The 16,082-nt window shown below is 40.5% G+C and overlaps 1 protein-coding gene across 1 annotated transcript in view; it reads left to right on the top strand.

Annotated features, from left to right (window-relative positions):
- The first annotated feature begins 245 nt into the window (after positions 1-245).
- LOC5564638 overlaps positions 246-16,082 on the top strand; it is a 31,479-nt gene continuing 15,642 nt past the window's right edge. The window contains exon 1 of the mRNA XM_001648938.2: positions 246-835. Coding sequence (XP_001648988.2) covers positions 643-835 — 193 coding nt within the window. The 5' untranslated portion in view covers positions 246-642. The remainder of the gene's footprint in view (positions 836-16,082) is intronic.

The raw sequence follows: 16,082 nt of genomic DNA, 5'->3' as shown, positions 1-16,082 counted from the left end.
TTCAGGCCTGGTTCACTCTATATTTAAATTATTCAGGTCTGAATTACTCATATTCGCGTGATTCAGATCTCAAATAAAGGACAAGAGATCCATAACCGTGGAATGACTGTATCTGCCTAATCGCGCTCACACACGCGCTCGCGAGTCGCACATGCATGCGGTCCATGTGGTGGGCGGAGAGCATTTGGCTCTCTCGCTCGGCGAGCTTCATCCACGATGTTCTTCGCTCGTGAGTGAGTAGGCCAAGCAGGCCCATTTAGGTATACCGCAATAAGGTTGCTACGATCCACGCGTCGTATCGCGCGAGAGCAATATTGTCACTGTCACTGGCCTACTACTCGGATGTGAAGTTGATGTTTTGATCATAAAAATAGATAGTTTTTATTTTCGTCATAGCTAATAGGAAAACGACGCGCTTTTTGATCTTGTTGTGGGTGATCGCGAGTGATAATTACTGCCTGTTGACGTGTGAAGTGCCAGATGGATCGTCAGCGAGAATTTTTAGAACACACAAAATGACAAGAAACAGCAAGGCAGAGGTAACCCGATGATGTTCATGATCTGTGTGGAGATTTGAGAGCGGCGTGTGTTCGCGATCGTTTGAATGGTGGTGAAGAAGGGTGGCCAGTGTAGGGTAGGAAAATGGTGATCAGCGCCCCCGGCAAGATGTTTCTGGTGACCTGCTTGCTGTTCGCAATGTGCGTGGCTCTGTTCTTTACGGTGGTCACGATGAAGAAGAACGAACGGATGCTCCAGTGGGAAAACTTTATGCGACGGGGCCAATCCAGGCTGACGGAATCCGGGGCCACCAACCATTGGTACTTTGTGGTCAGAGGTACGTAGATGAGAAGGGTGATAATTTGCAGATTTTGTTCGATAAGGTGGGCTTACCAATCGAAGCCAACTCGACACGCTTATCTCTTCTGTGTACAATGAACCAAGATTAGATAACGTTAGGTGGTTTGCTACAAAGCTGCGCATTCACCCTGCATCGTTATTGATAGAATCACAAACGGCGTTCGCTGAAGAAATGAATGGCGAAATGAAATTTGAAATCGAAGCATCTAGTTAGGCTGGCATCTAACGAAAAATTAAGATTCCTTCTTGTCACCCTTTGTCTGTACTCTGGGGTCATAATGAGTCTCATTTAGTTGATCAACTTTTTCGAAGAACCCATATATTTTTCATCACTGAACAAAATATTTGCTGACTAGCGCCATCATGAGAGTGACTATCAAACTAAAAAGATTTTAGGCGAATAGTTTTCTTTCGATTCAATCACTGGACTGATATATGAGCGAATAAAATGTTTGCCCACAAGTGCCATTTTGATTTTCGAACAAATAAGTTTCCAGGCGAATAGGTCTCATATAGTTTTCGAACTTTGTCAAAGACACCGACTTTGCATGCAATCACCAGTGTTGGGAAACTCGTGATTACTCACTGAAAACTGCAAACTCACTCGCGAGTATGAGTTGTACAGCTTGAACTCTCGCGTGAGTATACTCAGTCGTGAGTTTCAGTTGTACAGCTCATACTCGTGAGTGAGTTTTCGACTAACATTTACTCACTCGTGAGTAATTTTACTCACTTGAAATATTGTAAATATTCTAAAAGCTTGCGAATGGCTCAAATAAATAATAAGTAATAAGTAAGGCTATTCTTGAGGTGACCTTATTCAAATGATAACATGAAAATTTTATTCTGAAAACTATTTGATGCACGCAAAACGTTATTATAATATGAATTCTTAACACAAGCTGTAATTAATGTTTGGTGTTTCGCTGCGCATGTTGCATCGTAAATGCTCTTTTCTTCTGACATTACACCTCTACTGGGCCAGATTCTGCTTTTTAGCTTAATGTACTTATGATATGAGCATTTCCACATTTATCAACTGAGTTTTATTTATTTGCCAATTGACTATTTTTTTTTATTCTCTACTTTACGATATGCAGCACTACTGCAATAATAAAAACCTGAGACAGAGACTCGATAAAACGTATCTGAGTTTCGTGCCAAAACTAATAAGCCGCTGATTGGTCTGCCAAACAGCGTAGCCAGCAATATTTTGTGCGAAAACTTCAGCAATTCAGCTTTTCAATTTTCATTTTTTTCCGGTTTTCTGACAACACATAGATCATAAAAGAGGAGCAGAAATCTAACAATAAGTCAGGTGACACATGTCTTAGATAGAATCGAACAAAAGAAGTTATAAAAATATTTCAGAAAATTTTTTTTAAATTGTTTTTTATTCATTATGGGACTAGACTAAACGTTGAAAATGATACATTTTTAAATGTCTGTTCCTTAAACAGCGCTATTGAAAATTCTATATTGAAATATTATGCATACTTGCTATTACCACATAACAGTAATGACCAAACAATAATCAGAGGCCCGTATAATGGTTTAACGAGGATATACTTATCATTCACTATCTATATATATCAATATCTATATCAAGCAAAATATAATAAATTCCGAACATTTTTCTGATCAGAAATCTTTATTCGGCAACGTTCCATACAAGTTTTCTAGAACAAATTTGCAAATTACATAAGGTTTGCTGAAAATATTCAAAAGCGAAATTACATATGAAATGGGCAAGGTGTCAATCGCAAACCAAATTTATGTGAGGTACCGCGGGCAAGTGGGTAAATGGGGTAAGTGAAAATAATTTGTATATTTTACTGAATATATGTATTCACGTTTCAAACTCATGCGTAAACCTTTGAGGCCATTAAGAGCATTACGATAGATAAGAGATTCCTGCGATTTTTCAACAATTATTGCATGATAGAGTGAAAGATTGTCTACCTGCCAACTATTACTCCGTAACAAGCTGGCGGCGTGCAATCTTGTATTGATGTGTTCAGCAGAAAATAATTCTCTGTACCACATCTAACTACTCTCTGACAGTTTTAAACTGAAAATAAAAGTTTTGGGATTAATTCGACCTAGACATAAAAATAACTAAATTAAAACACCATCAATTTTCTAATCACGTGGGGCAAGTAAAAAGTTTCCCATTAGAAATTGAATATGTGTTTTCTTTTTAGGTAGCTATTAGTAAACAAGGTTCGCAATTATCATAGAAAATCGGAACGTGCTTCAAATTCAAGATACACAATACTCAAAGCGATAAAAGCTATTACTAATCATAGAACTTCTCTAAAAGAGGTTGCCAGACGATATTGATGTGCCTGCTTCGGACAGCCGATAGAAAGGAAAACGTTGATTGAAAAGTTGCAATATAAGAGAACGCACGGGAATCTCATGGAATGTAAATGTAAAGCTAGTCCAAAACATAAAAATGGGGTATGGGTCTATCCACACAAAAAAGAATCCGAATACTATTGAAGGACTCCGTTCCAAAAAATAATTTCTCCCGAAGAGTTATCTTATATCATATCCGACTTTCTTAGAAACAAATAACGACCGGTGAAAATGCTACAGAGCCGAAACTGAACAGAATAAAATTGAATTGACAAGAATAAAATATTCTTTGTTTACATGTTACTTACCTAAGGAACAGGACGCCTTAACTAATGTTGAAGTTAATAGAAATCGTGAATATAACTAAATTTCAATTTATTGTTCAAAAACTTGTGGAGCAAGTGAAAAGTGGACATTTTGCAAAAACTTTTTCTGTATTTTTTTTTTTTTCATTTTTACATGAAAATCAATTTTAGCATTATGGATATAATTATTATGGATTATTATATCAATTTTATCCTATTATGGAGAACTTAAGCACGGTGTTGAAATTTAAATCGTATTTCAGTGTCCAAAACCTAAATATTATAGTATATTGCACTGTGGAGTGTTAAAACTATCCTTTATCTGGAGTATAGTGAAGTAATAGAGTAAATTTTCGAATCAATCGTACATTTTTCAACATAAATCTGAAGCGCTTTCTATGTCCTATTATTGCGGTATTTCATCCTATTATTACGGTAGTGCCGTCCTATTATTGCGGTATACCAAAAATCATAGATTTTATTGTATTCAGTATACATTCAATGGCACACAATGTTCTAGCATTGAGATTATACACCCTCCATGTTAATGACACTGCACGATACTGTCAGTTTGTGTGATTTTGGACATATTTGTGGGGTCATGCATAAATTACGTCACTCTCCAAGGAGGGGGAGGGGGTCAAGCCAAGCGTGACAAGCCTTACAAAATTTTCGTATGACTCATACAAAAAACGTGACAAGGGGGGGGGGGGGTAAGGGGGTCAATAAATTGAAATTTTGCGTGACATAATTTGTGTACCATCCCTGTAAAGAAAACTAATTCATTACTTTATGTCACGATTCGACAACAAATCAATAGAAACGAATGATTTTCTGCCGGTTTCGTCTCCTCTTCCGTCGCAGCTGGACAATGTTAACGTAAAACGACAAGGTTCTTCCATCTGAGACCACTAGTCGCTGTATAAAGAATGATTTTATTATTAGTATAATCACAATGTTGATGCTTTTAAAAATTTGTTTCACTAGTTTTCATTAATCCAATGCAATTTCAAAAGATTGTTTTCTTGCGATCATCTTGTATATTAGTTTTTCAACGCATTTTTGGCATGTGTTCCGATTTTCAATCAGTTTACGCGATTTTTCGATAAAACATTTTGTATATTTACGATATATTTGTAAATAAGAGCAACAACAGGGTAAACATAAAGAAAAATCTTTTGTTTGACCAAATAAATGTATGAAGAACAAAAAATTATGTCACAAAATAGTATCCTAATAATATAATTGAGTCCTAAAATTTTAATAAAATCTTTTTTTTTTATTTAATAACACGAAAGAGCATATTACTGCAACTACTTTAGCAATTTTTCCAGCTCAAATAACGGCTATATCATGTTTAAACTTTAATTTGAAAATTGGGTCCATAAATGAACCTTGACACTTTTGATCATGTTTGACGTTCGCTTAGTCGACAAAACACCACAGGGGTTTTAGTTTTAACACCGGGGTTGTTCCTATTTGACATTGCGGAAGGGACACGGAAAACAAAATACACCCAAAATTTGAGTTTAAGCCAAGGGGTGTGACAAAATCTAAAAAAAAACATAAAAAATGTTTTTTGGACTTAAACCAACGGGAAACATTAGAAAATTAGGTAAACATGTGTTTTTTACCTAAACTTAAGCGTTTGGCACTAGAATTGGGGCAGGGCTTTAGGACCCTATTGATGTATCCAGCAATAACATTTAAAATGAATATTGAAACATCGATTTTTTTAATGTGATTTACAGATACCGCAATAATAGGCAAAAAGCTACTTTCATTGTCCTTATTATTCAAAATTCAATTTTTATCATGTAACCACATCCATACTGAACTGATATACCAGCTGCATATAATTGTTTTGGTTCTAAAGTTAAAAATTCACGCTTACGAAAACCCGTCCGTAGATAGAGGGACTGGTTAAAAATATAGGATTTTCTTGAGTTTAATTTTCAAAGCATTTATCTGGTACAGCTTGGGAATACTATAAGCTTTCATCATCATCAATAATATCCATAGAAAATAGAGTTTTCGATTAATAATGAGGGGTTAATTCTTATACCGCAATAATGGGCAAATTATCCTATTTCAATTTCAAGTCTTTAGAATTTGAAGAATCTCAACTAAACGATTTCCATTACCCACTTGCCCCACGGTACCTTATTCCATTTTTACTAATATTTCAATTCAACTTTGAATATTGATAACATAAACGCGTTCAGAAAAAAGTTACAGTATTTATTTTATGCCACTAAACGAAATAAATTGGTCTGGAAAGTATTTGAACACAACCGGATTTTCGCCATTATAACTTTTTTATCCATTTTGAAAAACTGGCTCTGAATTCGGTAAAGTTTAAACAACCATACTATAAAACTGCCTATCACAATACACACTGAAGTCGACAGCAGCTGTAAACACTTTGAATTATTTACATTTACAGTGTTCCACCTAGTATAGAACATACTAATGTACAATTCTCGATTACTTTTTCAAATCGACGTAAGTAACTTTCACATGGTTTTGAGAAAATTAATTCAGAAGAACCACAAGCTGTCTTTTAAAACTGTTTTAAAATTATTCAACTTTTTAAATTTTTTTCGCCGTGTACATCGCTTAAATTTTGCATACATCAAGCTCGCGTTCAAAAACTAGGGAGTTCCTGTTATTTCCCACAAAAAAAATATTACAAAATGATAAGCCGATTTATTCAGTTACTTTCGACGTTTTTCTACCAGTGTAAAATCGGCTCAAGTAGTGTTTTGTTTTGATTCGTGGTTAAGTCACTTTGTCTCTCCATACAGCGGGGCGGCGAAAGTAGTGGTTAGGTTGCGAAAGTTGAGAATCTTACTTTCGTCGTTTTGTAAATCCGGAAATTAAACGTTTTAAAAGTGAAAAATCGAGTTGGTTCAGAGCGCATCGTGTAGAATTTCGTCTGCGAAACACGTAGAATCGATAAAGTAAGTTTGTATACTTTTTTGACTTGAGTCTGTTAGAATAAGTTTTCGAGAATTTTATTTTGCTATGGAAATTGGTTACTCACCATACTCACAAAGAGTAACTTGCTCACTCACCGAGAGTAATGACGTCATACTCACTGCGAGTATTACTCTTTACGTGAGTAATACTCGCAGTGAGTTATGACGTCATACTCTCGCGTGAGTTAGAGTAAGGAATGGAGTGACTCACAGCGTGAGTATTACTCGCAAATGAGTACGAGAGTGAGTTTATTTTAACTCGCGAGCACGAGTTTCCCAACACTGGCAATCACTGGTTTGAGATATAAGGAAATACAGGTCGGACTCGATTATCCGGAGACCCGATTATCCGGTGACTCGATTATCCGGGATTCGATTATCCGTAATTTTAGACTCGATTATCCGGAATTTGTTTTTTGATTTTTGATGTTTTTCTGCATAAATCTGAGATAATTTGGTATTGCAATATGCAATACCAGATTATCGGGAGCCCAGATAGTTGTAGCGATAAACGCGCAGCTATTCAGCAAGACCAAGCTGAGGGTCGTGGGTTCGAATTCCACTGGTCGAGGATCTTTTGGGTTGGAAATTTTCTCGTCTTCCTAGGGCATAGAGTATCTTCGTACCTGCCACACGATATACGCATGCAAAAATGGTCATTGGCAAAGTAAGCTCTCAGTTGATAACTGTGGAAGTGCGCATAAGAACACTAAGCTGAGAAGCAGGCTCTGTCCCAGTGGGGACGTAACGCCAGAAAGAAGAAGAATATGCAATATGAATGATTTTGCAGTTTTAAACGTTTTTATTAAAGGGGTGTTTGAAAAAGTGTTTTTTTTTTGTGTTTGTTGATCAATAAAGTTTATTTTCTTGTAAAGACCCCTACTGCTCGTAGAAATAATTTTTGGCTACGCCACCATCATATAAATAAAACAACGAAAAAAGATAATATTTAGGTTCTTTTATTGAATATTTCATTTTTTTTCTTAGTGATTCGATTATCGGAAGAATTCGATTATCCGGATTGAAAAAAATCGATACTCCGGATAATCGAGTCCGACCTTTAATGTGTTTGTCTACTAGCGCCACCTTGGGAGTGTTTTCCAAACTACTATGATAATAAATCTTCGAGCTGTTTAGTAGAATACCTATAAGTAGTAGATGAAAAAACCGAATTTAGTACTATACCATTTAATTCCACTAGAGTTTGTATCGTCTTCGCAAATTGTTTTGAATCTCTAAAATCTAGTCTAGTAATCTTTGAAAATACCTGAAGGTCGTAGACACAAAAGTCAATTTGGACAAATTGAGATGAAAAATTGTGAAAAATAATAGAATCGTTCTGGTGGGCTTCAATCCCACGACTCCCTATACGCTAGACTAGGCGCGTTAACCAACTACGCCACAGAAAACTGCAGAATCGTTACCCGTTCTGTGGCGTAGTCGGTTAACGCGCCCAGTCTAGCGTATTGGGAGTCGTGGGATCGAAGCTCACCAGAACGATTCTATTATTTTTCACAATTCTATATCTCAATTTGTCCAAATTGACTTTTGTGTCTACGACCTTCAGGTATCTTCAAAACACCGTCGGCTGGTTAAGCCGTAATCCAGCTTTTTACGAGCGCTAATGGCCGCCACAAAGAAGCTCGCTTTCTGGTAGGGACTAGGCGATCTGAAATTTGGCTTGGGACGTTTGATAGCAAATCGATAAGATCGATAAAAAAACTTATCGATTAGCTGTCAAACGACCGAACCCAAACGTCAAATCGTTTGATCCCTACCAGAAAGCGAGCCTGATTGTGGTGACCATTAGCGCTCGTAAAAAGCTGGATAGACATGACAACCCTAGTTGAGTAGTAATCTTTGATAATGGGCATATCGATATACGTAGAGAAAATTTGGAACGAAAATCACATCGAGAGGATATCGAGATATGGAGAGTGAAATGTACCATGACCCCACAATTATGGATCAAATAGTGTGGAGTCCAGCCTATAAAATTCAATAAAACAACAAGGAAAACGTAAAATTTTAATTTAAAAGAACGAATTGAATCGTTTCAAAATGGAACTTCGGCTAGTAAACTATTTTTTGTATAATATTTACATAGGATTGCATAAAAATTAAGAGTTATATCGGTTTCTGAAAACCATATTATGGATCAATTTTCATATTATGGATCAATTTTCATATAATGGATCAAATTTTGACGGGCGGTAAATGACTGGACAATGCGCACCTTTGGTACTTCGCGTACCTGCAGGTATAAATTAGACCCCATTTGTGGTCCTTAGCCTCTTGTCCAGTAACTCCTATCCCTACCTCCCCGTGGTGCCGCCTGGGGTACGAGTAGGTAACCGTAGGGAAGATCGGGTAACCAAACCTGGTGGGACCTTGGTCGTATGCTGACAGGGAAGGGGGGCTCCTTTCTTCTGAGGGTGTAGCTTATCAGAGCGTCTGTTCTCCATGTTAGGGGCGGCTCAAAACAGCGTCTGTTCTCCATGTTAGGAGCGGCTGATCATCGTCCTAGTGCCAGCGTGGGACTCTAAACAGTGCTGTGCACGATGATCCTCCGGCGAGACAGGGGGTTGGTGCAGGCCTTAAAATCCAGCCGTAAAACTCATCAGTACAGGAAGCATACAACGTAAATTCGCACCGGAAAAATAGACCCAGGCATCGAAAACGGACTAACGATTGGAAACTCGGATCATGGAACTATAAGTCTCTCGATTTCTTGGGATGTACCCGCATTCCTTCCGAATTATTTAGGGGTCCGCAAGTTCGACATCATAGCGCTGCAGGAGTTTTGCTGGAAAGCGTCGACGGTACATACGTATAGGAATGGTTATACCATCTACCAGAGCTGCGGCAACAGACATAAGCTGGGCACATATTTTATCGTGATGGGCGAAATGCAGAGGCGCGTGTTTGGGTGGTGGCCAATCGACAACAGAATGTGCAAGTTGAGGATCAAAGGCCGTTTCTATAATATCAGCATAATCAACGTGCACAGCCCTCACCTAGCAAGTGACGATGACGATAAGGGCGCTTTCTACGCGCAGCTGGAACGTGAATACGACGGCTGCCCAAGCCATGATGTCAAAATCGTTATCGGAGATCTCATCGCTCAGGTTGGCCAGGAGGAGGAATTTAGACCGATTATAGGGAAGTTCAGCGCTCACCAGCTTACGAACGAAAACGGCCTTAGACTGATTGCTGCCTCCAAAAACATGGCCATACGTAGTACCTACTTCCAGCACAGCCTCCCGTATCGGTACACCTGGAGATCACCCCAACAGACTGAATCGCAAATCGACCACGTTTTGGTTGATGGTAGACACTTCTCGGACATTATCGACGTCAGAACCTATCGCGGCGCAAACATCGATTCGGACCACTACCTTGTGACGGCTAAAGTGCGCCAACGACTCTCCGTTGTGAACAACATTCGGTACCGACGCCCGCCACGGTACAATCTGGAACGACTCAAGCTACCCGAAGTCGCAACTGAATACGCGCAAAGCCTTGAGGCAGCGTTGCCGGAAGAGGGAAAGCTCATCGAAGCCCCTCTTGAGGACTGCTGGAGTAGGGTCAAAGCAGCCATTAACAACGCAGCGGAAGGTGCCGTTGGGTATGTGGAAGGAAATCGACGGAACGATTGGTTCGACGAGGAGTGTCAGACGGTTTTGGACGAGAAGAATGCAGCGCGGGCGATGATGCTGCAGCAAGGCACCCATCAAAACGTGGAACGATACAAACAGAAGCGAAGACAGCAAACCCATTGTTTGGGAGTAAGGCAGGCAAAAGCATACACAAATTATAAAAATTCATCCGATCCCATATCACCCCAAGATCTCCCAAAAGGGGTAGTAAATTTCTCTTTCCCGAAGATAGCCGAGATTGTAGATTGCAGAATACTTTGAATGCGAACACTTCTCAGTGCGTAGAAAGGCCCGACGGAGTCCAGATGGACTAGCACGACTATGTGTTTTACGTGTTGTAACTGTTTGTAATTATTATTTAATATTGTAAATAAATGTGTAGTTATATTGTATAATAAAGTGGATTGACTGTTATTGTAAAACTGTGGATAATATATAGATTAATTAAACTGTGTGTGGATTATAATATGGAAGATAGTCGAAATTACCGACCAAGGCAATGATGGATGGATATCTACCAGTCCGTTTGGCATCCCATTTTAAATCGTGTTGGGCCCTGGAAAATGTTCACTCCCGAAGGAATCATCAGGCCTAGGGTCCAACATAATGGTCCTTCGAGCCGGATAAGTATCAGGACGGACTGGATTCGGAATAAGGTTGAGGATATCGTCATAAGAGTTTGGACAACAATGGATGAACACGCCATCATCAATAAGCTAAAACAATTAGCACATTCGCGAGGTCACACAGTCATCAGAACAATTACATCGCAGCTATCATGCAACGGGCATAGGACAGAGTTTGGATTTTCCTAAACTTTTGGATCATATACCTATCATCAAGCTCCACATTGATCTACACTGGAATGACAACACTAAGTAAGCGGGACCTGCTGTTTCTACAGGTAAATATTTCACTTAGTGTGTGTCTAGCCCAGATAGCCGTAGCGGTAAACGCGCAGCTATTCAGCAAGACCAAGCTGAGGGTCGTGGGTTCGAATCCCACCGGTCGAGGATCTTTTCGGGTTGGAAATTTTCTCGACATCCCAGGGCATAGAGTATCATCGTACCTGCCACACGATATACGCATGCACAAATGGTCATTGGCATAGTAAGCTCTCAGTTAATAACTGTGGAAGTGCTCATTAGAACACTAAGCTGAGAAGCAGGCTCTGTCCCAGTGGGGACGTAACGCCAGGAAGAAGAAAGAAGAAGTGTGTCTAGCCGAAGCTACGCTACCCAGTATGCTAACCCCCCATTTTAAACCATTTATGGTACTTACGACGGCGCATCACATAACGGCAACATTTTCGAAAGGTTGAACTTCATCACCATGGGATCAGGAGAAATCACCCAGGTTTGAACCTGAACGAATAGGGCGACGGTATCGATCGAGCAACACCAACACACCGAAAAACAACTTCAACATATCTACGCACAGGTCGGAACTTCACCAAACAGGGACATAAGCACTGGTACGAAGAGATAGCGACGTAAATGGTTTCCCAGGTTAGTGAACATAGTATATGTCCACCGAAGCATTCACAGATCTACACATAGTAATTTGGAATTTATCCTCTTCAATACCCATGTACTTCTTCACTACACCGCAACGAGCAAAGCACAATTATCCGACGGCACCAAGAATGGCTTGTTATCAACACAATGTTTGCATCGCGGAGCTGAATTACAACCACGTAGCAACAAACACTTCCTCAGGATGAGAAGCACTATACACTAGCATCTATCACATCTGTGTGTGCTTTCCCGAAGAGCACTTGGTACGCACAGAAAAGTACAACTTACTTGATGGCACCAAGATCCAATGGAACGGCGAAGACACATCTACACAATCAAACCCCATTTTCGTGAGTGATCAATCAGGAGGTGAGTGAGAAACGGATCTGCTCACCAACGCTTCAGCGTTTCTACCGTGGTGCAAGATACTAGGTTCTCAGCAAATGAGTGACCAACAGTTACCATACAGATGTGGCACTGGTTTTCGATACTACCACTACTTATCCGGCACAAAGGGTGCCACGGAATCGGATGCTAGGGGCATCTGAACAATTCGAATCCAAGGATTTGGACATGAGGCATGTTCAAAACAGTCCAAAGGACACATGGGTGTCTTTTCCCTATTGGCGGATGCTTGAGCATAAGGCAGTTCAAGCACACTTCCACGGACTCTATGAGTGTCCAAGCTTATCTTCGGATACTAGGGGTAATCGAAGAAACTCCAATTAGTTTCCATGGACGGAGACTGAGGTTTGGCGATGGAATATCCAAATATCTTCATCGTTATCTGGAACACAGGGTGTTCCACACTACACTGGATACGGGTCACAGGGACTCGTACGTTGCACGGTGCAACAAATCCACACCAATCAAAGCGAACAAGGGTGTTCGCAAATCTGGCTCCCAAATCATCAACAAATTAGTTACGGAATAACTTGCACTACGGTTGGTAAACTCTCTAACCACGTTTCTACCCGGATTCCACAATTTACCAAACGAAAGAACCGGCAGATCAAGCTTCACTCACGACGGCGTACGGTGCACTAACCGTCTGCCAATGGGTTATAGGAAAAGCAGACGAATACACCAACAAACCAACTGCACGGACAAGAATCTCTCAACATAATACCATCTACAAATGATCAACTCAAGTTGGACAGGGATGAGATCTGCTTACAACTTTGTGGACCACATACGATGGCTTCAAAGGTGGGTGAGGGCAGATGGACCGTAAAACCAACACATCTGGAAGGAAATACAAACAAGCGCTGGTTACCTAAGATCACGATTATTAGGTTTGGATGTATGGAGAGGTAGCAAAACAACACGGTTTCTCAGGTCAGTACTACACACGTATATGTTCCGCCGAAGCCCGACAACACTTGCTCTTCTAACCCACAATTCTTCTCCAATACCACACTCGCACCAATATGCACTTCGGATATCAACACTGCATTGACTTGGAAGGAACATGGCACATTTCGGGCAAACGGCAGTCGCGTATCAAACGGATTAGGGAGGGCTGCATATGAAAAACACTTTAGTTCAAACCTATTTTGGCTCAAGGGTATCGAAATTAGAACAGTTCAGAAATTTTACGAAATTTCAGGGTGGGTGAGGATGTTTGGGAGTAAGACAGGCAAAAACATACAAAAATTATAAAAATTCATCCGATCCCATATCACCCCAAGATCTCCCAAAAGGGGTAGTAAATTTCTCTTTCCCGAAGATAGCCGAGATTGTAGATTGCAGAATACTTTGAATGCGAACACTTCTCAGTGCGTAGAAAGGCCCGACGGAGTCCAGATGGACTAGCACGACTATGTGTTTTACGTGTTGTAACTGTTTGTAATTATTATTTAATATTGTAAATAAATGTGTAGTTATATTGTATAATAAAGTGGATTGACTGTTATTGTAAAACTGTGGATAATATATGGATTAATTAAACTGTGTGTGGATTATAATATGGAAGATAGTCGAAATTATTGACCAAGGCAATGATGGATGGATATCTACCAGTCCGTTTGGCATCCCATTTTAAATCGTGTTGGGCCCTGGAAAATGTTCACTCCCGAAGGAATCATCAGGCCTAGGGTCCAACACCCATCTATTCCGGAATATAAAGCGCCGCCTGAAAGAGTTGGAGTGCGAAGAGATGGAGCAGCTGTATCGTTCTCAAAAAACGCATAAGTTCTACAAAAAACTCAATGCATCTTGCAAAGGCTTTGTGCCGCGAGCCGAAATGTGCCAGGATGAGGATGGAGGTATCTTGACGGATGAACGTGAGGTGATTGAAAGGTGGAAGCAGCACTACGATGAACACCTAAACGGCGCAGTCGAGAAAGATCAAGACATCAGGAGGGATGGCTTCATCAGTACGGCGGATGAGGGAGATGTGCCAACTCCCACAATAGGCGAAGCTAAGGATGCTATCAATCAGCTCAAGAACAACAAAGCAGCTGGAAAGGATGATATTGGAGCGGAACTTATTTAAATGGGCCCGGACAGGTTGGCAACTTGTCTGCACCGATTGATAGCCAGGATCTGGGATACAGAACAGCTACCAGATGAGTAGAAGGAGGGAATAATATACCCAATATACGGGCGATCGACGACAGACCAAATCTTTATGTTGCGGCAGATCCTCCAAAAGTGTCGCGAATATCAAGTCCCTACGCACCACCTATTCATCGATTTCAATGCGGCCTATGATACCATCGACCGCGAAGAGCTATGGAAGATTATGGGCGAGAATGGTTTTCCCGGGAAACTGACTAGACTGATCAAAGCAACGATGGATAGTGTACAGTGCTGTGTGAAGATACCGGGTGGATTATCAGACCCGTTTAAAACACGCAAAGGACTTCGACAAGGCGATGGTCTTGCCTGTCTCCTGTTCAATATTGCGCTAGAAGGTGTTATGAAACGGGCGGGCTTCAACATTGCTGACGACGTGGACATTGTCGGAAGAATGTTCCAGGTGGTTTCTGAACAGTATACCAGGCTGAAACGTGAAGCAGATTGGGTTGGATTGAAGGTAAATACGTCAAAGACGAAATATCTGCTGGCTGGAGGAACCGAGCGCGATAGAGCTCGCATTGGCAGACGCGTGATGATCGACGGGGATGAGTTCGAGGTGGTGGACGAGTTTGTCTACCTCGGATCATTGATAACGTCGGATAACAACTGCAGCAGAGAAATTCGAAGACGTATCATTGCCGGAAGTCGTGCTTCAGGTATCAGAAGGCCGGCTCCAAAGGCACGTTCCCCACCAGTTGGGAGATTTGTACCATGTACAAGACACTAATAAGACCGGTAGTTTTCTACGGGCATGGGACGTGGCCAATGCTCGAAGAGGACTTGCAAGCGCTAGGAGTTTTTGAACAACGTGTGCTTAGGACGATCTTCGACGGAGTATGTGAGAACGGCGTATGGAGGAGAAGAATGAACCACGAGCTTGCGCAACTCTACGGTGAACCCAAGTATCCAGAAAGTCGCCAAAGCTGGAAGGGTACGATGGGCGGGACACGTTGTGAGAATGCCGGACAACAATCCCGCAAAAATGGTGTTCACCTCAAATCCGGCCGGTACAAGACGGAGGGGAGCGCAACGAGCTAGGTGGTTTGACCAAGTGGAGCAGGATCTGGGAAGTGTGGGGCGATCGAGGAATTGGAGGATAGCAGCCATGGACCGAGCTAGTTGGCGTAACATTGTGACGCAGGTCATGTCTTGAAGGACGTAGAGCCAGCAAAAGTAAAGTAAGTATCAAATTGTGACATATTACGGATCAGTGCGCACAATCAATAGATTTTCAATTCAATGCATCTATATTGCATGATTTGGCGAAAGTTAACAATGCGTCACATATTACTACAAAAATAGCAGTGTTAGATCTGGAAACAAGGGTCAAATGCCCTTTTTTATGATACTGCATTGTAGGGGGAGATCCCTCAGTACCGGACACTTAAGCCACTAAATTCATAATTCGAAAAATATTGATTTTATTGGCTCGTGTTACCCATTTATGATAAATATTATCATTTTTATAGTGTACAAAAATAAATTTGAAAATATAAATATGAATTTTGATATTGCATTTTGATGATGAGTTTTAGTACCAAATTGATCGATCTCGAAAGGTGGCACCCAATACCGGACAAGATCTGGAAATGTCTCGAATTCTGTAAATATGAACATCATCGAATGTGTACACTATAGGAATAGTTTATAATTACCAATTCAATGCATTTGCTACATTTACAAGAATAATTTGAGTTTTTCTTAGTTTGCAAGATGCCTATCAAAAACCTCTTTCATATATGATGAAAAATAGCACATTTTACGATGTTGTTCTGAATGTTCATTATTCTGAATTTTATTGCATATTTGATACCATGA

The sequence above is a fragment of the Aedes aegypti genome, chromosome 3 (assembly GCF_002204515.2).
Source record: "Aedes aegypti strain LVP_AGWG chromosome 3, AaegL5.0 Primary Assembly, whole genome shotgun sequence".
Lineage (NCBI taxonomy): Eukaryota > Metazoa > Arthropoda > Insecta > Diptera > Culicidae > Aedes > Aedes aegypti.
This window is presented reverse-complemented; position numbering and strand designations above follow the sequence as displayed.